The following is a 25,280-nucleotide window of genomic DNA, read 5'->3' as shown; positions in this document are numbered from 1 at the left end:
TCATCCATCCTAAGGATTGGCCCGTATCTTCTCTTTATACTCCTATACAATTTAAACTATTACATCAGCATTATGTTACGTATAATTATTTTGATTATAAAGCAGCGTGGGATAAAGTTTTTTGTCTTCAAAACCCCACAGCTACACATTCATGGTTAATATATTTTGATCAAAATATACGCACTGATTTAAAATTCCCAAATTGGTTTAAACGATGGTGGCAATTTAAAGGAATTTCCGAGGAAATCATTCCTCCTGATATCCATTCTTTGTACCAGTTCTTTAAAACCCATTATAAATCTAAACCTGAAGAAGTTCATATTCCTTCTTTGATGTATTATTGTATGACCTTCTTCACTCCATGGGTATATCAATGGTATTTTGATTATCAGTATGTTCCGAGAAGCCAAATTCCCATGATAATAAAAAGACATAAAATAAAATGGTGGGGATCATTCAAGAATTCCACCACTGAACATAAAATTAGTCAATGGATCCGCAATAAATTATCCAGCCCATCTAAACCAGCTTTAACCTATGCCCATACATTAGCTATTCAGGATAACCCCCAGTTTGGTATCCAAAAAGCCCAATGTCAGGCCCGGTTAGCTGCAGCCAAAACACCAGAAGAATATAAATTGATCTGTCAAGAGATGTTTGAACAACTCTCAACCAGTTCAAAACAGCCCATAAATCCATCCACCAGTAAAGCCCAAAGTGCATCCTCCAGTAAATCTTCAAACACTACACACCATAAACACAAGGGTAAAATTGTTTTACCATCATCCTCATCATCTAGTTCATCTAGTGACGAAAGTGATGACAGCGATATCATAAAAATCCAAAGTAAAGCAGGTAAAAAAGAAAAAGAAAGAAAAAAGAAGTTAAAACAGAAAGAAAAAATAAAAAGAAAAGAAAAGCTAAAAAAGAAAAAGAAGGACACATCATCGTCTTCATCTTGTTCTGAATCATTATAAACAGGCAGAAGGAACCTTATTCCTTCAATCTTTGTAAAAACGCCAGAATTCAAGTACAGTAAAAGTCCACTCAGCAACAGTAAAGATCCACTCAGCAGCAGTAAAGGTCCACTCGCCAACAGTAAAGGTCAACTTGGCACAGTAAGCAAACAGTAGAGATTCTCCGACAGAGACTACTGTTCCAACAGTAAAAGCAAACAGTAGAGATTCTCCGACAGAGACTACTGTTCCAACAGTAAAAGCAAACAGTAGAGATTCTTCGACAGAGACTACTGTTCACCAACAGTAAAAGTAAATAGTAAAGATTCCAAAAAATTTTATTTAAGGGAGCCTTTTCCCCTTGTGAAGGCATAACATATAATCGCATAAAATTCAATATAAGCTTTATCTATAGGCGTAGATATTCTCTCCCAAAAACTTCTCCCTCCTTTCCCAGTTCAATTGTAAAGGATTCAAGTTGAAAGTCTTAAAACTCTTGTAAGTTTAAATTTCAATATTATAAATTTTATTGTATTTTGTAATTTATTTTTAGTAAATATAAATTGTTACTTCTTAAAGCCCTGTTAAAGGCTTCATTCTCTTCTCCCTCCACACTCTGACTTAGTTCTGGGATCCCAGGCTAAGGTTGCAGGAACCCTAAACCTTAATTAAAATAAAATCAATTAAAATTGGTTGAGTTGATTGATAAATATTAAATTTATCTGTGATTTGTATGTTGTATAAGTATGCTTTGTGGATGCAGCTTAGTCTGATCTTCCACATCAGAAATTAGTATTGCTTGTGTATCATACTTAATGCATTATATAAGTATTCATATAAATCCATTAAATCATAGTATTTTAATTCACAATTATGATTTATCTTTAAATGTTTGTATCTGTATTTATTTAAATCCCATTAATAATCTTAGCTCTCTACACATATATGACTTTGTTTAAAATCAAGCTTTAAAGTATATCAGAGTAAACGGTCCTTTTCTCTTTTGTTGGTATCAGAGCCACTAGGGCAACACCGAGCCCGCTCCATGGAGGGTTCTCACAGTGTGACACTGTGACGAAGCACTGGCTCTTACCTCCAGGTTATCCTATTCGACGCTCTGAAGCCTGGCGGTTAAATTCCCCAGATCCTTCATCGTCAGCCCTTTAATGGGGTAGGTTGGCGTTGTCGCGAGGCAACAAAATATCGGTAAAGCCGTAAAAAGTGGTTCTGAGGTACTGCAGGTGACAGCGTTTTTCGCAAGTGTACGAAATCGCAACAAGTAGTATAGAGTAAGAAAGTATCGTATCCACAGGGATTGTTTATCAATTACCAAAATTATGTTAACCTATTATTATTTAGACGATGATAAAAGGAGTTCGCTGTAAAGTAAATAAAATTCAAAGTAAAAGAGATCAAACACAAAATTTAGGTGAAAAGAAATCAGGGGATTAAGCTACTAGGGAATTTGATTTCATTTAATTCTATCCAGCTTGTTCTATTAGTTCATTAATCAAGTTTAATTGTTCAAGTAGGAGAAAACAACCCTAAGGTTACTAACAAGCTCTCCCGATTTATTGTTAGCTATTCTAATCCAATTTAATCACCTATATTAATAGTGAAATTAAACATGAATCAGATCATTAGGTTTTATGGTTGTTTTATGAATTCACAACTTAATACTTTATTAACTTATGAAAGCCCCCCTTGAGTCAAACCATATAGTTTCCACATCAAGTTATTATTCTCAAGTAAATTATTACCTTATTCATATCAATAACCCTTCTCCCGAATGATGTTATTGAAATAATTCAATCCAGGGGAATTTTTCTGCCTGGAAGCCTTAAGCACAATAATAAGTTATAACAAGAACAAAGAAAAATAAATCTAATATTATAAGCTGGAATCGAATTAAATTACATCAAATCCCTAGTATAAAAGTTTAGCTAGACATAGTAATTAAATTAAACTCAATCACACTTGAATCATTCATCATATTTAAAGACAATAATAAAGAAAGAAACAAGATGAAAAGTTTAGAATAAAAACTGTATCACAACTATGTTGATGGCTTCCTTGAATCTTAGCACAATTATTTGAAGCTTGAAATCTTTGAGAAGAGAGGACTATGTAAAGAAGTGTACAAAGAAAACCATCCCTGCTATGAATAGTTCTTCTCTTTATATAGAGCTCCTGAAGGCAAGTTTAACTCCTTTTAGGAAATAGAATCCTTATTTAGTGCAAAATCTTTTATAGGAGATCATGACTGTTTAGGTTCTTGATTTCTTCTTGATTAGGACTCCTTTTTCCCTAAGAATAGGTCCAGGTCTTATTTAGTGTGTTTAGGAAATTCCCTAAAGTCGGCCCATGTGAGAAAGAGCTTGATTTGCGTATTAAATTCACGCTGGTTCCGCCTGGGCAGCACGGGCATGCTTCATGGCACGGGCTGGGCGTGCTGTAGTCTGGAGGTCTGGCTAGTGAAGCACGGGGCGTGCTAGGTAGCACGGGCTAATGAAGTCCTGAGGCACGGGCGTGCTACAGAGCACAGGCAGGGCGTGCTTCTTTCTGCCTCTCAAAGGTGCTTTCTCGCGCCCGCGCATATGAATATCGCGCTCGCGTATTCTGCTGGCAAACTTGCAACCTTTCAAAGGTGCTTTCTCGCGCCCGCGTATATGAATGTCGCGCTCGCGACTTCAGCTCGCGCCCGCGTATACGAATGTCGCGCTCGCGACTTTTCTTTGCAAATCTTCTGACTCTCTTTTCTAATTGTCGCACTCGCGATTGTGAATGTCGCGCTCGCGACTTTGGGCGTGCCACTTAGCACGGCTAGGGCGTGCTAGAAGTCAAGTGCCTTGTGATATAGAGCTCTTTTCTGCGCCAAATTCCTGTAATTTTCTCTTAGATCAAGCGGATTAAAAGTCAATGAAGCTTTTGAACACAATTATACTAAAAGTGATTTAAAAATCAAATTAAAGCAATAAAAACTTGCTAAAATTCTAATAAAAACTATATTAAAACACTATAAAATTAACACCTATCAAAATTCCCCAAACTTAAACCATTGCTTGTCCTCAAGCAACAAAACTAAAAGAAAAAGATTTGACGACACTAGCTTACCATGTTTGGAGATAATCTCAATAACTTTTCAAGATATCATGATTAGTAAATAAGTGAATAGACTTAATTGTTCCCTATGCTATTCACATTTAAGCTTGACTCTTTATTTTGAAGAAAACACGTTCATTTAGTAAAATACAAGTTTAAAGAGATTGTCAACACTAATACTTATTCGAATTATGATAAACAGGACATGAATCATCTAAAGCATTTAAAAATAAGACAATTGATAGAGCAAAGGTGGCATTCCCATATGCAGAATTAGTCATCCTTTCTCCACGATTTAAATGCATACGATTAAAAGATCAGAAGGTCTTTATTTTGGGTTGTAACGGGGCTTTCTTGGTGTAAACTTTGCTTAATCAAAGAAAGGGAAAAAATGTAGACAAAAAGTACAAAAGAATGTACAACTTTCAAGATTCTATTTTAATTAAACTTTTTCCAGTTCTAGGGAGTGTCTTGTTTTGAAACTTTCTTACTAGCTAGAGGCATCTTGGACAAGGTCTTTTCTTAATATTTTTGGCACTTTTCTTCCTTGCCTGTTCTATTTTTTTCTTGAATTCTTTTGATTGCTTTTCATGTGCCTCTTTCTTGAATCTTTCTTCTTTTCTTTATTTGCTAGTATTATTTGATGAATTCTCCCTCTTTTGTTGCTACATTCTAATTAAAAATCGAATCTTTCAATCATACAATCCTTTGTACTTAGGGTAGGAAAATTGAATTTTGGTTTTAATGGCTTGGTTTATTGAGGGTGAAGAAGAAAAATTTACGGTTTTTAGGCTTCAAAGTTGGTTTCAAGAGTCATATTTTTAATTTAGGTGGTCTAGGCTAAATATAGGTTTCAACAAAAAAAATTGCCTAAATCATCTCTTTCAAAAAGTAAACATTTAAATTTTTCGCCTCGAAGGGATTTCTAAGTTTTGTTCTAGGAATGCCGAGGTTTAAAATACTTTAGAGTGAAACACACCTATATATCATAACTCTCATAAAAATCAGTGTTTAAAACTCTAGAAACAAATAATTTAGATCAATGAACATATTTAAATCAAAATTTCAAATTCAAAACTTAAATATGCTAGAATTGAGAATCAATTATGTTTAACACTTATTACTAGATATGAGAATCTTCAAACTTACTTGTAATCATTCCAACCATGTTAAGCAAAAACAACAAAAATTTTTAACTAAAATTCCCTTCCCCCAATTCAATCAATCACATTGTCCCCAATGTGTATAAATTCCCCAAACTTATTTCATTACTTGAAGAAAAGCAGTAAGAGAGAAGAAGAAAAACTTACCAACATTGTATTGAACAATACAATAGAAAGGTGGTGGAAAGTGTCTTAGCTAAAGGAGCAACTAAACATTAAGAACAAAAACTACTAAGAGGTTATAAAAATCCACATAACAAATAAACAAGTTAAAAGGGAAAACAACCACGACAAAGTATTAAAACAAAAGAAACATAAACAAAAACAGAAAAGAAAAGAGAAATCCATCAATTTTCTGGTGGTGGGGGTGGCTGCAGAAACTGGAGGATGGTCTGCAGTTGTCCTTGCATGGTGTCCATCTTAGAATCAAGACTGCCATTCATAATCTCAATGGACTGGAAACGGTCTGTGATCATTGTTTCCATTCCGCTAAGGCGCGTGTCAAAGAGGTCCATTCGAGACATCATCCTTGCAAGGACTTCATCATTTGACATGTTGGATGTGCCTTGGAACGATGGGCCGACACCGGAAGTACCTGCACCAAAAGAAGAAGGAAAAGGAGGAGGATTATCCTCTTCCATGTTAGCTCCACCGGCTGCCTCTGCTCCTGCATCATCAGGATTAGCCTCTGGGGCGCCTACTACTTGATATGTATCCCCGACTTTTTCAATCAGTTTCATATGTATCATAACATCTAGGTCCAGTCTAGTACTACGCCCTCCTCCTATACTAACATAAATTGGCCTAGCCGGGTTCCAAACCTGTAAGTATCTAGCAATCCGAGTTACAAAACATCCCACCATTATGGCCCCCTTGTCGGCTCCAGCTACCTTTCCAAATTTTTGGCAGAGCCAATAACCAACATTCAATAAAACCCCATTCTCAATAGCCCACAGAAAATATAATTCGTTCAAACTTAGCACCCCATCGCTTTCACTCCTTCCAAAAATGGAATTAGATAAGAATTTGTGAATGTAGCGCAAGGAAGGTTTTTTTAATTTGGATGCTTTAGAATATCTAGGATTGTAATTCACTTCACCTGTCAAATTTTTCCAAGTATTACGCGCACTAAAATCACTAGATATTTGTATCTGGCTATTGTCTGTAGGAAACCCAAAAATGTGGCTAATTTCATTCACAGTTAGTTCAAAGTCTTGACTAAGAAGCCTAAAGTTAACCCTGCTTGGTGGTGAATTAGGCAATAATGGAATAAAAGCGCGATAGGAACTCAGAAATTCTAGAGTTAGAGGGGCATAGACTAAGTCCTTCATATCAATAAATTTCCCCCATCCTATTCTCTTAAGAGGGTCTAACACAATATCCCTAAGACCCACTTGCGCTAAGGCAGCCTCATCAATAAATCTATTCGGTAGAATAGGCCGAAGAGATAATTTTGTGTACCTTTCTTGTTGATTGGATGAGGCGAACTCGAATGGAAATGCAGGAGGTGAAGGAGGTTGAGGAGCCGTGGAAGATCGCGTAGTTGCGCGGTTTCGAGCAGCAATGGAGGATGCGGGTCTGCTACGTTTGTATCTAGGAGGCATTGTTGGAGTTGATTATGTGAAAATTTTGGGTGGAGAGTGTTTGATTTGAGAGAAAAGGGAGAAGAAAAGGGAAAGTTTGGGAGAAAAGAGGTGACGGCCAAGGCGTGCGGGGTAGAAAAGAGAGAGTTTGAAAGCGTGCTCTTCAAAGAGGGGCGCCAATTAATAAGTTGGTCTGATCGTGGCACGGCCGTGCTGATGAGCACGGCCTGGGCGTGCTCTCCTCTGACCTGCAAAACAACAAAAGTGGCGTACCTGGCACGGGCGTGCTACATAGCACGGCTTGGGCGTGCTCTTCTCTGCCTCTCGAGTTCTTTTCTCGCGCCCGCGCATATGAATATCGCGCTCGCGTCTTCTCGCGTCTTCTGGTCCAATGGCTTCTGACACTCCGATCTGCTTGTCGCACCTGCGTATATGAATGTCGCGCTCGCAACTTCAGGTCGCGCCCGCGTATACGAATGTCGCCCTCGCGACTTTTCTTTGCAAATCTTCTGACTCTCTTTTCTAATTGTCGCGCTCGCGACTTGGGCATTTTCCAGTAACACGGGCGTGCCACTTAGCACGTCTAGGGCGTGCTCTCCTCTGACCTTCAAGTGTGTTAATCTCTTTTCTATAGCACGGGCGTGCTGATGGGCACGCCTAGGGCGTGCTCGGTTCTGGATTTCCACTTTTTCCTACAAAAACTCTTAACTAAACAAAAGAACGCTTATGGAGAAAATTTGGGATTTTGACAAATAAAATAGGGAATAAAAATAAATAAATGGACGAAAATTTAATAAAAATAGATGGGTTGTCTCCCATGACCACTTTCGTTTAACGTCGTTAAGTTCGACGCACTTATCTGAATTTAGGCTAAGCAAGACCAATTGTAGTCTTGATGGGTTCAAAGGTTTCATTATAATAGCTTCTCAAACGTTGAGCATTTACCTTGAAACTTCGATTCGACTTACCATCCACTATTTCAATCGCGCCATGAGGAAAAATTTCCTTGATTGTGAATGGTCCAGACCATCTAGAGCGCAACTTACCAGGAAATAACCGAAGTCTAGAGTTATAGAGCAACACTTGCTGGCCTACCTTTAGATCCCTCATGATAATGCGCTTATCGTGCCATTGTTTAGTGCGATCTTTATATATTTTAGCACTTTCATAAGCATGGAGGCGCAATTCATCCATCATGTTTAGCTGTAACAAGCGTTTTTGTCCCACTTCCTTGGCATTAAAGTTGAGAAATTGAATGGCCCAAAATGCCTTATGTTCTAACTCTACAGGAAGATGACAAGCCTTACCATACACCATGCGATATGGAGACATACCTATAGGCGTTTTGAATGCCGTTCTGTAGGCCCATAGAGCATCATCTAGCTTTTTGGACCAATCCTTTCTTGATTGTCCAACAGTGGTTTCGAGGATCTTTTTGATTTCTCTGTTAGTGACCTCTACTTGTCCACTGGTTTGAGGATGATATGGAGTACCTACACGATGAGTGACACCATATTTTGCAAGAAGGGAGTCTAAATATCGATTACAAAAATGCTTACCTCCGTCCGTGATTATCGCCCTGGGAGTACCATGCCTTGTAAAAATGTTTTTCTTGATGAAGCTCATCACACTTTTGGCATCGTTATTTGGAAGAGCAACAGCTTCTGCCCACTTTGACACATAATCCACCGCCACTAGAATGTATTGATTTGAATAAGATGGTGGAAAAGGTCCCATAAAGTCCAGACCCCATACATCGAAGATTTCGACTTCAAGGATGCTGTTCAGGGGCATTTCATGTCTCTTCGAAATGTTACCTAACCTTTGACAACGATCACAAAGACGAACATAATTATAAGCATCTTTAAAAAGATTAGGCCAATACAAACCACTTTCTAGTATACGCGCAGCTGTCTTGTTTGCTCCAAAGTGGCCTCCACATTCCATTGAATGGCAGAATTTAAGGACACTTTCTATTTCAGTTTCCGGTATACATCTCCTGAAGAGCTGATCACTACAATACTTGAACAAAAATGGCTCCTCCCAATAGTAAATTTTGATATCATGAAAAAATTTTTTTCTTTGTTGGTAAGAAAAATTGGGAGGAGGAATTTTGCAAACAAGATAATTAACTATGTCAGCGTACCAGGGGGTTTGAGCATTTGCTACTAGAAGAAGTTGCTCATGAGGAAAGCTTTCATTGATTTGTAGCTCGCTTGTATCTTCCTCCCCCAATTCAAGCCTGGAAAGATGGTCAGCAACGAGGTTCTCGGTCCCCTTTTTGTCGCGAATTTCGAGGTCAAACTCTTGCAATAGAAGTACCCAACGAATGAGTCTCGGCTTTGCATCTTTCTTCTCCAGCAAGTATTTAATGGCGGAATGATCTGTGTAGACTATTGTTTTAGCTCCAATTAGATATGCCCTGAATTTGTCAAAAGCAAAAACAATAGCTAGCAGTTCCTTTTCCGTAGTTGCATAATTTAATTGTGCATCATTCAATGTGCGACTTGCATAATAGATAACATGCAACTTCCTGTCTTTTCTTTGTCCAAGAACAGCTCCTACAGCATGATCACTAGCATCACACATGAGTTCAAAGGGTAAAGTCCAATCTGGTGTGGTGATGATCGGGGCTGAGATTAACTCCTTCTTTAACCTGTTAAAAGCATCTAAACAATCTTTGTTAAATTCAAAAGGAACATCTTTAACTAGTAGATTGCAAAGAGGTTTAGTGATTTTTGAGAAATCCCTTATGAATCTTCTGTAAAATCCTGCATGCCCAAGAAAACTTCTTATGCCCTTCACTGTGTTAGGGGGAGGTAGTTTTTCAATTACCTCAATTTTTGCCTTGTCTACTTCAATCCCCTTTTGAGAGATTTTATGCCCTAGGACAATACCTTCACTAACCATGAAGTGACATTTTTCCCAATTTAACACAAGGTTAGTATCTTCACATCGTTGCATCACTAAAGATAAATTATGAAGGCATGTATCGAAGGAAGAACCAAATACAGAAAAATCATCCATGAATATTTCAATAAATTTTTCCACCATATCAGAAAAGATGGACATCATGCACCTTTGAAAGGTTGCAGGGGCATTGCATAGCCCAAAAGGCATTCTCCTATAGGCAAAAGTGCCATAAGGACAAGTGAATGTAGTTTTCTCTTGGTCTTCAGGGGCTATAGGTATTTGGAAGTACCCTGAATAGCCATCTAAGAAACAATAAAAAGGATATCCTGCAAGTCTTTCAAGCATTTGATCAATAAAGGGAAGGGGAAAGTGATCTTTGCGTGTTGCTTTATTTAATTTTCTATAATCTATACACACACGCCAACCTGTGACTGTTCTTGTGGGGATTAATTCATTGTTTTCATTAGAAATAACAGTTATACCTCCCTTCTTTGGAACAACTTGGACAGGACTCACCCAATTACTGTCTAAAATTGGATAAATGATGCCGGCATCTAAGAGTTTAATAATTTCAGCCTTGACTACCTCTTTCATGTTCGGGTTCAATCGCCTTTGATGTTCGATTGAAGGTTTGTAGTCTTCTTCCATCAAGATTTTATGCATACACACACTTGGGCTTATTCCTTGTAAATCCGAAATAGACCACCCTAATGCTTTCTTGTGCCTACGTAGAACCTGCAACAACCTTTCCTCTTGATCAAGCGTTAAGTGAGAAGAAATAATAACAGGAAAAGAGTGGTCCTCACCTAAGAATGCATGTTTTAAATGAGGTGGAAGTTGTTTCAGTTCATGCTTAGGTGATTCCTTTTCTTTTTCATTGAAGATGCTTGATTCATTAACATTATTTTCAACATGCAAAGTGGTCTCCACACATTCATCTACTACGTCAATTCTAAAATAGTCTCCATGATCCATAGGGAGTTTACAAGATTTAAGTACATCAAACACAATCTCTTCCTGTCCAACTCTTAGAGTCAACTTACCCTCATAAACATCAATTAATGCTCTTGCAGTTGCAAGAAAGGGTCTTCCAAGGATTAGAGATCCTTCCCTGTCTTCATCAATATCAAGAATGACAAAATCAACAGGAAAGATGAATGTACCTACCTTTACAAGCACGTCTTCTACAATCCCTCTAGGATATTTAATTGAACGATCTGCTAATTGCAAAGACATCCTTGTTGGTTTGAGCTCTCCCATACCTAGCATCTTAAAAACTTCATAGGACATAAGATTAATGCTAGCACCCAAATATGCCAAAGCCTTTTCAAAGTCAAGATTACCAATGTTACAAGGGATAGAAAAACTTCCTGGATCTTTTAACTTTGGAGGCAGTTTGTTTTGGATAATTGCACTGCACTCCTCGGTTAACATTACCGTTCCTTGATCATCAATTTTTCGTTTCTTGCTCAGGATATCTTTTAAGAATTTAGCATAACTAGGCATTTGAGCAAGAGCTTCAGCAAAAGGAATATTGATTTGGAGCTTCTTAAACACATCCAGAAACTTGAGGAAGCTCTTATCATCTTGTGCTTTCTTTAATCTTTGTGGAAAGGGGACAGGGGGAACATAAGGTTTTACCTTTTCTTTCTCCTCTAAGTCAATGATAGGCACCCTTGGTTGTTCTTTTACTTCCTTTTCTTTCTTTGGTGGTTCATCTAATTGTTTGCCACTTCTCAAAGTGATAGCCTGCACTTGTTCTTTTGGATTCTTTTCAGTATTGCTAGGTAACGTACCTTGAGGTTGAGATGCCATCATGTTTGCAAATTGCCCCAATTGGATCTCCAAATTCCTGATTGCAGCTTGCTGGATTTTATGGTTTTCTCTGGTTTCATTCATGAATTCCATGTGTGATTTAGAAAGAGCAGTGAGGAGGTCATCATGGGATTTCTTTTCTGGAGTGTGGAAACCTGGTGGTGCATTCAAGGCATTGTTAGGATTACCATAGGATAGATTAGGATGATTCCTTAACATGTTATCATATGAATTTGAATAAGGGTAATTCTTTCTTCCTTGATTCATCACATAGTTCACTTGCTCCAAAGTTTGTGGATTTAAAGAGTCCATGATGCATTCCCCAATTCCATGTTGTCCATTGCACCTATCACAAATTTGCATAACAGCATTCACAGGGTTAGTAGTTAACATGTCCAATTTCCTTACCATGTTATCTACCTTGGCATTAAGTGCTGTAATGGCGTCTATTTCATAGACTCCTGCAGTTCTTCTTCTTTCGGTATTATTTTGGTAGTGGCTGTTGCTTGCCATCTCCTCTATCAACTCATATGCTTCATCAATACCTTTCTTTTCAAAAGATCCACCTGCAGCTGCATCTAAAGTGATTTTAATATTAGGAGATAGAGCATTATAGAAAGTTTGTACCTGTAACCACTTGGGCAAACTGTGATGCGGACACTTTCTTAGCAAGTCCTTGAATCTTTCCCAAGCTTCATACAAGCTCTCTTGATCATGATGAGCAAATGTCATTATCTCATTGCGCAACTTGGTGGTTTTTGAGGATGGAAAGAATTTATCTAGAAATTTTTGAGCTAATTCATCCCATGTGGTAAAACTTCCAGCGGGACATGATTGTAACCATGCTCTAGCTTTATCCCTAAGAGTGAATGGAAAAAGTCTTAATTTGATTGCATCTTCAGAAACACCATTTTGTTTGAATGTGTTACAAATTTCCAAAAAATTGGTGATGTGAGCATTAGGATCTTCACTAGGCAAACCTCCATATTGGATCGAGGTAGAGAGCATTTGGATAATTGCAGGTTTAATCTCAAAGTTATTAACTTCTACCCTAGGTCTTGTAATACTTGAGGTTGTCCCATTCAGATTAGGTGTTGTATAATCCCTTAAGGTACGGATCGGATGTTGAAGTGGTGGTCCAACTACGTTTTCGTTTCTGTTTTCGTTTTCGTTGGCCATGTCTGCTTGTTGATCGAGTTTTATTTCTCTTGCTTTTCTTGCAGCGTTGTGCCTACGAAAGGTTCTTTCAATTTCTGGGTCAAAGACTAAAGGTTCAGTTGTCCTTGATCTTCTTTGCATAAAACACCTGGAACAGCACTTAAAAGAAAATTAAATAAAAATGAAAGAGCGTCTAAATTAATAACAGGGTAATTCGTATTGATATTGATACGCCAATCCCCGGCAACGGCGCCAAAAACTTGACAGCGTTTTTCGCAAGTGTACGAAATCGCAACAAGTAGTATAGAGTAAGAAAGTATCGTATCCACAGGGATTGTTTATCAATTACCAAAATTATGTTAACCTATTATTATTTAGACGATGATAAAAGGAGTTCGCTGTAAAGTAAATAAAATTCAAAGTAAAAGAGATCAAACACAAAATTTAGGTGAAAAGAAATCAGGAGATTAAGCTACTAGGGAATTTGATTTCATTTAATTCTATCCAGCTTGTTCTATTAGTTCATTAATCAAGTTTAATTGTTCAAGTAGGAGAAAACAACCCTAAGGTTACTAACAAGCTCTCCCGATTTATTGTTAGCTATTCTAATCCAATTTAATCACCTATATTAATAGTGAAATTAAACATGAATCAGATCATTAGGTTTTATGGTTGTTTTATGAATTCACAACTTAATACTTTATTAACTTATGAAAGCCCCCCTTGAGTCAAACCATATAGTTTCCACATCAAGTTATTATTCTCAAGTAAATTATTACCTTATTCATATCAATAACCCTTCTCCCGAATGATGTTATTGAAATAATTCAATCCAGGGGAATTTTTCTGCCTGGAAGCCTTAAGCACAATAATAAGTTATAACAAGAACAAAGAAAAATAAATCTAATATTATAAGCTGGAATCGAATTAAATTACATCAAATCCCTAGTATAAAAGTTTAGCTAGACATAGTAATTAAATTAAACTCAATCACACTTGAATCATTCATCATATTTAAAGACAATAATAAAGAAAGAAACAAGATGAAAAGTTTAGAATAAAAACTGTATCACAACTATGTTGATGGCTTCCTTGAATCTTAGCACAATTATTTGAAGCTTGAAATCTTTGAGAAGAGAGGACTATGTAAAGAAGTGTACAAAGAAAACCATCCCTGCTATGAATAGTTCTTCTCTTTATATAGAGCTCCTGAAGGCAAGTTTAACTCCTTTTAGGAAATAGAATCCTTATTTAGTGCAAAATCTTTTATAGGAGATCATGACTATTTAGGTTCTTGATTAGGACTCCTTTTTCCCTAAGAATAGGTCCAGGTCTTGTTTAGTGTGTTTGGGAAATTCCCTGAAGTCGGCCCATGTGAGAAAGAGCTTGATTTGCATATTAAATTCACGCTGGTTCCGCCTAGGCAGCACGGGCGTGCTTCATGGCACGGGTTGGGCGTGCTGTAGTCTGGAGGTCTGGCTAGTGAAGCACGGGGCGTGCTAGGTAGCACGGGCTAGTGAAGTCCTGAGGCACGGGCGTGCTACAGAGCACAGGCAGGGCGTGCTTCTTTCTGCCTCTCAAAGGTGCTTTCTCGCGCCCGCGCATATGAATATCGTGCTCGCGTATTCTGCTGGCAAACTTGCAACCTTTCAAAGGTGCTTTCTCGCGCCCGCGTATATGAATGTCGCGCTCGCGACTTCAACTCGCGCCCGCGTATACGAATGTCGCGCTCGCGACTTTTCTTTGCAAATCTTCTGACTCTCTTTTCTAATTATCGCGCTCGCGATTGTGAATGTCACGCTCGCGACTTTGGGCGTGCCACTTAGCACGGCTAGGGCGTGCTAGAAGTCAAGTGCCTTGTGATATAGAGCTCTTTTCTGCGCCAAATTCCTGTAATTTTCTCTTAGATCAAGCGGATTAAAAGTCAAGGAAGCTTTTGAACACAATTATACTAAAAGTGATTTAAAAATCAAATTAAAGCAATAAAAACTTGCTAAAATTCTAATAAAAACTATATTAAAACACTATAAAATTAACACCTATCAGCAGGTTGTCACGATCTTGGTGTATGGGCGTTGTCCTGGTGTATGGGCGCCGCGACAGGGACTTCGTACCGCATTCTTGATCCTGTGGATTTGTTGGATAAAAATCAATTACATAATTTAGATCTGATACCAACAGTAACGATCTTGGTCTACAAATTAATGTGCTAAGAGTTGTGAAATTAGGCCATCCTCCAACTCCATAAATTAACCTCAGATTTACTAAAATTTGATAAGGTTATGGACCTGCTTGCTAAATTTAAACATAATGGATTGCTAAACTGATCCAAGTCCAAACTATTGTGAACAAACTGATTCAAGTTGAACCAGATCTTTCAAGTTGAAGAAACAGATCCAAAGCTTTCCCAAACTGCACGTATATAAATATCAACATATTCAAAGCAACCAACAAATACTTTGGCAATCATTTATCGACTGTCACTATAAAAAAATCGCTAAATTACAACCAATAAAATATAAGAAATCGGTCACTAAATGGACGTAACGACCGATTTGCAACAAACATGAACCGGTCGCAAAAGTGCTCGTCACAAATAATTTTGCAACCGAATGACTAAGCGATCGTAAATTAGCAACTGATTCAAAATTATAAATATCAATCATTAATTTTCGTTGTGTTTTCCTTTTGGAAGCTTGTCGCAAATTGGTTGCAAAAGTGTCAGTCGCAATTACGAAAAGCGGTCACAAATCAATCACAAATTCTGAAAGTAATTGGTTGGTGATCTGTCACAAATTTAAATTTAACGGTTATAATTTGGTTGCATTTCGGTAACCAGTCGGTTGTAAAATATAATTACAGGCAAAAAAAAAATTTAACAATATTAAAAACCATAATTTTTTCCACCTGTCAAAAATCGACATATATATACATCACAATCACAAGCATCATCATTAAGATCACAACACAATAACAATGTAAGAATGGAATTGTAAATGTAATATACTATACAAATATGAAAAAATCACGGAAAGCTAAAAAGGTTTGAAATCAAATCTACGAGGTCGGTCCTCTGCACGATCCAGTGTCGTAACGTCGGCAGGAGTATCTACTAGATGTGTCGTAGTATCGGTAGGAGTGACCAAGGTATCGTCTGCAATATCGGGATCAAAAGGAGACTATAAGCTCTGCAAGGTGGAGGATCAAAGGAAGAAACATGTCGATCTGTAGCAGGCGGAGGATTAGAGGAAGAAGTACCAATGCTAACCGTATATCCGCGTGACATGTGCTCTAAGCTCTGCAAGCTGTCTCTCGTTGCTTATCAACACGAGCTCATAATGCACTAATCTCCTCGGCACTGTGGTCGGGCTGTGGTCATGAGGAGGCTGCAGAAGCATCAGATGCTGAGCCGCAGTAAAACTGTGATGTCTGAGACCCGATGCCATATACTTTCCTCTTCTTTTTGCCCCCTACGGCCTCTAGATAAAGTGCTAACTCATCAATTCTTGACTCAACTTCAGATCCAGCCTAAGAAGAAACAACACGCTTGCGAGCTGTACTGTAGTTCTCCTGAAAATAACAAATTAATTGATCAATGCAGTTGCATAGTTTGGCGATTCCTCCATCTCAATGGAATTCTGCTCTAGCCGCATCGATTACCATATCATTGCATCGATTACCATACTGAAATTGCAAAAGCTGACTTTCTGAACTTACAGAAATAAAGTGGCCTAACCCACTGGAAACCTTACGTTCACCATGATGCATCCATTCGTAATAATTTTCCATGAACCCATTTTTGCATAAATGAAGTTTAATTATTTCGATATCTAAGAAGGCTCTTTTTTGACACTTCTTGTAATTATATGGACACCTCAACTTATTATCATCCATACAACTGGGATTACTAACTGCAAACTGTATAAAAGATTCCAATCCTTGCAAGAATTCTTTTCTTAATATCGTACCTTGAGTACATCCAATCTCGATTAGTCTGCATTTTTTACGTAATGAACACACTGTTTATAAAGGGCAAATTATATAATTGCATTAGTCCTAAATCATCCTTATAACAGACCAAAACTAATGTTCCATTTATACTTCTAAGTTACTAATTATTTCTATAATAAGAGTGACTATATATATGTAAACTTACTAAGGTTATTTCTAACTAAGGGTAACTATATATATATGTAAACTTACTATAATATTAGTAAGTGTACAATTCCTCATATTCAATTTTTAAAAAAATTTCGGCAGCATTCCGGCATAACATAATCAAATCTCAAGTCAAAACACACTCACATAAACATTTTTATATAATCTCAACATTCTCTAAAGTCAAAATGGCCATTACTAGGCCTCCAACTCAAATATATCATTCATGTGATTTCCACTCAAATAAAAACACAAATCAACATAAAGTAACTTCAAAAAAAATAAATTTCAACACACTCATTAATTTGATTACTATAAAAGTTGATTAGTATTAAATTACACTCATTAATATAAACTGATATGAACTTAGAAACATAAAAACTGATATGAACAAATTAGAAAATGGAAAAGAAAAAGTTATATAATTATATAAGTAAAACCTAAAACTATTCTAACCTTTAGTTATGTGTTAAATATGGAAAATGCTGATATTGAGAGTGTTTGGTTAGTTGCAAAAAAGGATATTAAGCATTGCATAAGATTAGAAAATTTTGGTGTTGGAATTTTGTGATTAGGTTAAGATGTTAATGGTTGGCAACATTATATGATTAAGGGTATATATAAACATTTATATGATTAAGGATATGTATACACATTTTCTTGTAAGAGTTCTTAGGGCTTGTGATTAGGATAGAAGATGGTAAAGGTTGGTAATTACATGATTAAGGACAAATATTAATTTTTATAAGAGTTTTCAAGACCTAAATTTTAACTATCTTAAGAACATTATACATATTGATAACATATGCGGGTTTTTTTTTTTTTTTTGTTTTAATGGTAAAATGTTATTATGAGTCAATTTTTTTTTATATTGTATAAAGTTTGAATCCTCATTGATAATCTAATCCAAATATTAATAGATCGAACTCAAATTAATAAGATTGAAAATTTATCCATTTACTAACTAAATTCAACTCTTGGCTAATAAGTATTGAACCTTGAGTGATTAAATAATTAAGGACATTTGATTTTTTTTTTTTTTTTGTCTTATTTTAGTTTTATGCTCTACAAGATAGAAAACTTTTGGTTATATTAGGAATATATATTAGGTTAATACAACAACAAATTTGTGATTCGCAGAAAAATATATATATATATGGCCAACACATATTTTTTAATGATTTTTTTTAATGACAATTCTTATTAGGTATTAGGTATTTTAAGATGTTGATATTATAAATATTCCTATAGCTACTATAATTTCAGGCCAACAAAAAGTTAATTTTCGTTTAGAGAAAGATTGACCATAAAAAAAAATTAATTCAAATACAATACAAATTTTTCTCTAATCTAAATTATATAAACGCAAAATTATTAATATTTGGAGTAAGAGTAGTTGCATGTAACAATTAAAATTAAATATTGTAAAATTTTTTGTTACTTTTTGTTAATGTTAATTAATGTTAATTATGATTTTGTTCTTTGGCATAATATATAACATTATCTATGTATTTTGAAATACATTGTTTTGTTCTTATTTTTTATCTTCGCTGCACCGTTGTATCCTACTCAATTTTTTTGTACTTTTTATATCAATGAATTACTATTTTATCTTTATATTTTACCGAAATTAACTAATTTATCCTTGTATTTATTGACTATTTCATTCTTATATTTTTCTAACATTAATTATTTTATCCCTATACTTTGTCAAAATTAATTAATTTGTTTTTGTATTTAATGGAAAAAGTACAAAATAACAGAATAATATAACAAAAATTTTTTTTTGTGATAAGATATAAATATTTATCATGGACTTAATGATAATTTATGCACAAGTATCCAACAATTAGAGGGACCAATGTGAATATTTAACATAGAATCTTAATTAAAAACATTTATGCTTTCGTAATTAAATATTGACTTTGGGTTCAATAAAGAACCCTATATATACAACATTAATTATTTTTAAAAAAGATAATGGCTCTCGAAGCAATAAAACTCTAAATATTATTAATCTTTCTCTAAAAATAATTTCTGATATCTTAGAGGCTATCACTTTGTTTCAAAAGGGTAGAATTTTAGAGAAATATTGAACATTGACTATTATACCTTATTTATTTTCAAACAATAAAATATGATCCTAGTTATTTTGAGATATTTGGTAATTCAAAAAAATAAGTAAAATTCTCATGTTTCTCCATTATTTTGACTCTAAATTGAAGAGATCTATAATGTGCGGATCTTGGTGTAAAATAAGTGAAATATTACTTATTTCACTGAAACATTTTTTTTAAATATTTTCCACAGCAATTATCCTTAATTCAAAAAACAGCCCAAAAAAAGGCTGTGTCTTCTAATTGATTTTCATATAACAAGCAAAAAACATTTCCTTTAAAATGACTAAAGTATTAAGATTTTACATTGCAGGGTCACCGTCACCAACATAAACAGGAATCCAAACGTAGGGAATCTTTATTTATATATATTCCTTGTATCAGCAGAATACATGTAATTAATTAATTAATATTTTTGTCTAGAAAACTCCTTGCAATTCTCCCATTTCCACCACGTGGCAAAAACCCACCAGCCTGAGATTCGTTACCACTTCCATAAACTACCCTTAAAATCTCCATTGGAGTACGAGAATAGGAAACAGAATTTGCATCTGCTGATAATATATTACTTTCAATCTTTTTCTCAGCTCCAAGTTCCTTGGGTACAGTTAGACCTTCATCTTTATTCCCAGTCGCAGCAAGCTTGTTCCTTAGCCCTGATATTAAATCTGTAAATTCTGCAACTGTTACATTATAAGGCTCTACTTTCTTGTCTGCTATTTCATAAAGCAAGGATCGTATCACTGCGTCCTGTCCTGCCTCTACGGCCAATAAACCCGATACAAGCTAATTTAAAAGAGAATAAGAAAATTAAATAGTGGGTGATATCAGAATAGTTATACAAGCTAATTAAAAATAATTATGATATGTAAGAGATGATCTTACTCTTCTGGCATTGGAGTCGGCTAGTTCTGGAATGGTGCCAACATATCCTACGAGTCCTACATAAGGGATAACGTAGGACGCTAAGAGATATTGGACTGAGCTCGCATAAGGGTCGAATGGTGGGATCAATTTGTAACCAACAGCTTTGTCAAATACTGTAGCAAAACTTTGATTGCTGAGATCATATAAAGGCCTTGGAAATCCACCATACGCGGTTATAATTGCCCTGAAAAGAAAAATATTGCCATTGTTAGATGGAACAATCTCGTATGGAACAAATACTCACCGGACCATACCGACGCCAGTAAGATTGAGTTTTAAGCTAGTGGATTGAGGTTATCCGTAGTCGATAAAATAAAAAAAGGACTAATTAATAATTCATTTGAGAACCTGAGGTGACCAACTTCCTGGTAACAAAATTCTTCAAATATTTGACGAGTGAGATTATCAAGGTTGGCCCTCTGCGCTCCGATGGGAGGAGGACCACCTTTTGCGAATCCTGGGGCTATACCATCAAGGCCACGACCAGTTGCACCATTGCAGAAGAATTCTGCTTCGAAGAATTCCAAGTTCAGAGCAAACTGAATTTTATCTGCGTCCTTTGCAGGAATCGGTCCACCAGGATCACCACCCTCGACATCCTTAGAAACCAATACAACAAGACAAAAAAGAGCGACCCAGAAAGAGTAATTATTAGACATTTTGCAAGAACCACTTGATTTCTAATTAACTAGCAATATCCTTATATATATATAGACTCTTCTAGTACATGCATGGCTTTCCAATATAGGATCTAATCTAGCATGTGGTTCAATTACGTTAAAGAAATTGATAGGTTAATATAACAATTAAGAGTATAAAGTAACTTTAATTCTTAACATAACAATTGTTCAAATTAGAGGAATTGATAGATTAACATAACAATTAATGCTATGCTATATTTGATTGGATGGAATACGATATAATCAAATATGTAATGCAATAAAAAACATAATATAATGGAATGTAATCAAAATTCCATTATTATATTTGGTAATATAATTGAGAAAATTTATGAAATGTAACCACCATTCCTTTTTTATATTTATTTGTAAATATGTAATTTAATTAGTATATTTGGTTGGATGTAATTTAATTAGTATATTTGGTTGGATGTAATACGATATAATCAAAGATGTAATGCAATAAAAAATATAATATAATGGAATGCAATCAAAATTTCATTATTATATTTGGTAATATAATTGAGAAAATTTATGAAATGTAATCACCATTCCTTTTTTATATTTATTTGTAAACATGTAATTTAATTAGTATATTTGGTTGGATGTAATTTAATTAGTATATTTGGTTGGATGTAATACGATATAATCAAAGATGTAATGCAATAAAAAATAAAATATAATGGAATATAATCAAAATTCCATTATTATATTTGGTAATATAATTGAGAAAATTTATGAAATGTAATCACCATTCCTTTTTTATATTTATTTGTAAATATGTAATTTAATTAGTATATTTGGTTGGATGTAATTTAATTAGTATATTTGGTCAGATGTAATACGATATAATCAAAGATGTAATGTAATAAAAAATATAATATAATGGAATGTAATCAAAATTCCATTATTATATTTAGTAATATAATTGAGAAAATTTATGAAATGTAATCACCATTCCTTTTTTATATTTATTTGTAAATATGTAATTTAATTAGTATATTTGGTTGGATGTAATTTAATTAGTATATTTGGTCGGATGTAATACGATATAATCAAAGATGTAATGCGATAAAAAAATATAATATAATGGAATGTAATCAAAATTTCATTATTATATTTAGTAATATAATTGAGAAAATTTATGAAATGTAATCACTATTTGTTTTTTATATTTATTTGTAAATATGTAATTTAATTAGTACACCACTACTACTGCGACCATTCCACCTCCACCGTTACCACAACCACAACTTTACCACTATCACCACCACCACAATCATCAGTGTGGTGGTGAAGCAGTGATAGTGGTGGTGGTGGTGGAATGGTAGTGTTAATGGTGTGGTGGTGGAGGAATGATGCGATGGTTGAGCGGTGGTGGTGGGATTGTGGTAGTGTTAGAGTTAGTGACTTAATATGATTTTTTTTTTTTTTTTTTTTGATATCGGAGTGGTGTTCGGTCCTTAAGACTAAGTAGGGGACATGTATAGTTTCTACTTTCCACCTCAGATCCAATGACTTGATATAATTGATATTAGGTGTGCTTGATGTAATGACTAATGCATGCGTTTTTTGACAATTTAAGCAATGAAAATTATTTATGTAATCTCAATTTTATTTTATTATTAAAAAAAGTCTAACTAAAGAATGTAATGAATCATGTAATGTAATTTCCATTTCATTACATAGTTGATTACACCATACCAAACATGGCCTAAGAGTATAAAGTTAACTTTAATTTTTAATTTATTTTCAATGAATCAACTAAATAAATTCGGAAAAACTTATCTACACATGTTGTATGAACTCACTTATATATTAAATCAATCATAAAGAGTGTTTGGTTCAAACTAGTGTATTTCTAACCATAGACTATTAAAAAAATAAATAATAACATTTTGTTTAAAAAAAAAACCTTTTTTTAATATCTTTAAAATTATAAGTTACTAATTTAAACTCTTAAAACCTAATTAATAAAATAAAAATACATCAAACATGCCATGCAATATTCAACTAATCTCTACATTAGTTGCCTCCTTGTTCTCCATAAAAATAATCATTTTTTACTCGATGGAATTAGTTAATTTGTAAGATAGCACCCTATTTATTGAATTAAATTTGATTCTGTTAAATATTATTCTTAAAATAATGTTTTTTTCATTGTTCTGAAATCGGACCGCCAGTTCGACCGATTTTACTAGAAATCGGACTATAGTTTGATTCAGATTGGGTAATAAAATAAACAGCTTAAAGATTAAAAACTAATGAACTGGTAATTAATATGGGTTGATTCAAATTCTGCTATTCTCAAAATATTAGCCTCTAAAATCTAGACATCTTAAAAATTGGGCCTACTTCTTTTTTAAATCCCAGGCCTCTTTATTTCTAAGCCTAAATTCTTAATTTGTTTAATTTTTTTATTCTTTTTGTTTAAAATTATTTACTAATCTTTTTTATTCTCTGTGTAAAAGCCAAATTTAACACTGTTTTTTTGTTTGATATCAAAATATATTTTTAATTGTATTTATTAAATATATTTAAAAATATTATATATAAAAATTCGGTTGAACACTGCTAGTTCAATAAACTCATATGTTAATCGGTTTAATAACCAGTTTGGTTCTCAAAACACTAGTATTGGGGAATGGGATTCAAACTCGAATCTATTGTCAGATTATATATACAACACTAGGCTATTGCCATAGTATGCATGTTTTTATCATTTTTATTTATAAAAAAAATTGTATGTAATATATATTGATAGTTTTTATTTTGATAGTAAAAGATTTAAAAAATACTTTTAAGAAAAGGGAGAAAATGATACATATTATTTATTTCAACATATTAATTTATTTTAATTTGTCAATCAAACTTAACTCGTTAAGTAGTATGTATTTTGTTAGTTTTCTTTATTTACTTTTATTATTTTTAATTTACTAAAAATAATTGTATTATTGAGCAAATTGATATAGTTATTCAAAGATATATTACAATAAACAACCAGTAAAATAAATTTCAAATAACTTTAAATATAAAATATTAAAACTAACTTATGGTAAATAACTTATACCAACTAGGTAAAATAAATTTTGAACCATCTCTCGAGAATATTCCCAATCAATTCACTTCTGATTCCTAACTTCCCCCTCGTTTATGCCACTAAACAGTCGAATAAGATTGAAATTCTATTACCAGCATGACTGTGTGCAGCTCTACACAGCAAGTACTTTTATCTATAATGTTAAAGATACTGTGATAATATTTTAAAATATATAATTTAATTAAGAAAAAAATTTATAATTTAAGTTATTTTTAATTTCATATTTATTAATTTTGTTGAAAAGTTTTTAAATTAAAGAACATCTATTTCAAATCAAAACATTAGACTAGTTATATAAAAATTAATATTTAGAATAAAATTGAAAGAAAAGGAAGTATATATTAAAAATCATTGATTTTAATTTATTTTTGAATTAATAAATTTTCTCACACGATATTAAAAATAATAAAATAAAAATGGATAATAAAAATTCAATCATAGACGTATATATATCATTTTTAATAATTATTTCATATAAACCGCTTTCTTTTATAATTTATCAAACTTTTCCTAATTTGATAGAGTAATAGAAATTAGAAGAGAAAAAATATATCAATATCAAAAAGAAATTGTATAAGAATGATTGAAATTACCAAAGAAAAAAAAAAAAAGGATCTTACTAAACCTCAAATTGCTCTCCCTATTTATAGTCTAGTAATAAGCAATTAATGGCGGTTCAATATATTATCATTAAAACTAATAAAGATAACTATATATTGCAATTTTAAGAAAAATGAATACTGAAACGTTTGGATATTCATCGTCAATAAAACTATTAATAAATATTTTCACCATTAGTCTTCTCTATCCTTCTTTTAAATATAAAATTTTCATTCATAATAATAAATGATAATTATGATAGATTATAATGATATTCAATATTAATATTATAATAATATTGATTTAAAAGATGAGTTTTAACACATATTAATATGATGGGGTTAAATATTTTGGTCCATAAATTATGACCAAATTAACATCCCTCAACATTTGAGTAATTATTTTGAAGGACTTAAATAATGTTGTCGTTATACTGTAAGGTCCTTCCATCCAAATTTCTATTTTTTTTTTTTTCTATTTATATGGCTGAAAAGCGAATAATTACTCAAACATTGGGGACCTAAGTGTTAATTTGGTCATAATTTAGGTATCTAAAAATATTTAACCCCCACTTAACATTCGCTTTTCAGCCATGTAAACGGAAGAAAGGTAGGAATTTGAATGGAAGGACCTTACAGTGTAATGGCAGCATTATTTAGGTCCTTCAAAATAATTACTCCAACGTTGAGGGACCTAAGTGTTAATTTGGTCATAATTTAGGGACCCAAAAATATTTAACTCTAATATGATAAATCAACATCAAAATTATGATAATTTCCAATTAAAAAATAGGTTATAATGTTATAATAATTTTAATTATTTAATACATATTAATATGATAATTGAATAACAATTAAGACCAATATTATATAATTTCAACTGAGAAAGATGGGTTGCAATATTATAATGATTATAATTATTTACTAATATGTATTAATTATAATAATTGAAATGATAATTAATATCAATATTCATATAACACTACAACTAATAATTAAATTCTATGTG

General features: G+C 33.6%; 1 protein-coding gene and 1 non-coding gene across 2 annotated transcripts; one reads left to right on the top strand and one right to left on the bottom strand.

Annotated features, from left to right (window-relative positions):
- Positions 1-12,176: 12,176 nt before the first annotated feature.
- On the top strand, positions 12,177-12,282 carry LOC149497809 (small nucleolar RNA R71). The gene has a single exon (XR_016320275.1). It is a non-coding gene; the product is annotated as a small nucleolar RNA R71 (small nucleolar RNA).
- Positions 12,283-19,295: 7,013 nt separating this feature from the next.
- LOC105628225 (ferritin-like catalase Nec2) lies at positions 19,296-20,578 on the bottom strand. Its single transcript, XM_012209607.4, has 3 exons — positions 20,241-20,578; positions 19,851-20,076; positions 19,296-19,751 (listed from the first exon to the last, which is right to left on the bottom strand). Exons 1-3 carry the CDS (start codon positions 20,549-20,551, stop codon positions 19,368-19,370), a joined length of 921 nt encoding a protein of 306 aa, XP_012064997.1. The 5' UTR covers positions 20,552-20,578; the 3' UTR covers positions 19,296-19,367.
- Positions 20,579-25,280: the final 4,702 nt, after the last annotated feature.

This window comes from Jatropha curcas, chromosome 3, assembly GCF_041381405.1.
Source record: "Jatropha curcas cultivar XTBG-Jc1 chromosome 3, XTBG_Jcur_1.0, whole genome shotgun sequence".
Taxonomy (NCBI): Eukaryota; Viridiplantae; Streptophyta; class Magnoliopsida; order Malpighiales; family Euphorbiaceae; genus Jatropha; species Jatropha curcas.
Note: the sequence above shows the minus strand (reverse complement) of the source record. Positions and strands in the feature narration are given on the sequence as shown.

Bases quoted from the DNA above. Each gene is read 5' to 3' on its own strand.
- LOC105628225 (XM_012209607.4), bottom strand. From the start codon at position 20,551: ATGTCTAATAATTACTCTTTCTGGGTCGCTCTTTTTTGTCTTGTTGTA. The intron at 20,077-20,240 runs GTTCTCAAATGA...TTTTCTTTTCAG, and splicing joins CAGGAAGTTGGTCACCTCAG to GGCAATTATAACCGCGTATG. The intron at 19,752-19,850 runs GTAAGATCATCT...CTTTTAAATTAG, and splicing joins CCGACTCCAATGCCAGAAGA to CTTGTATCGGGTTTATTGGC.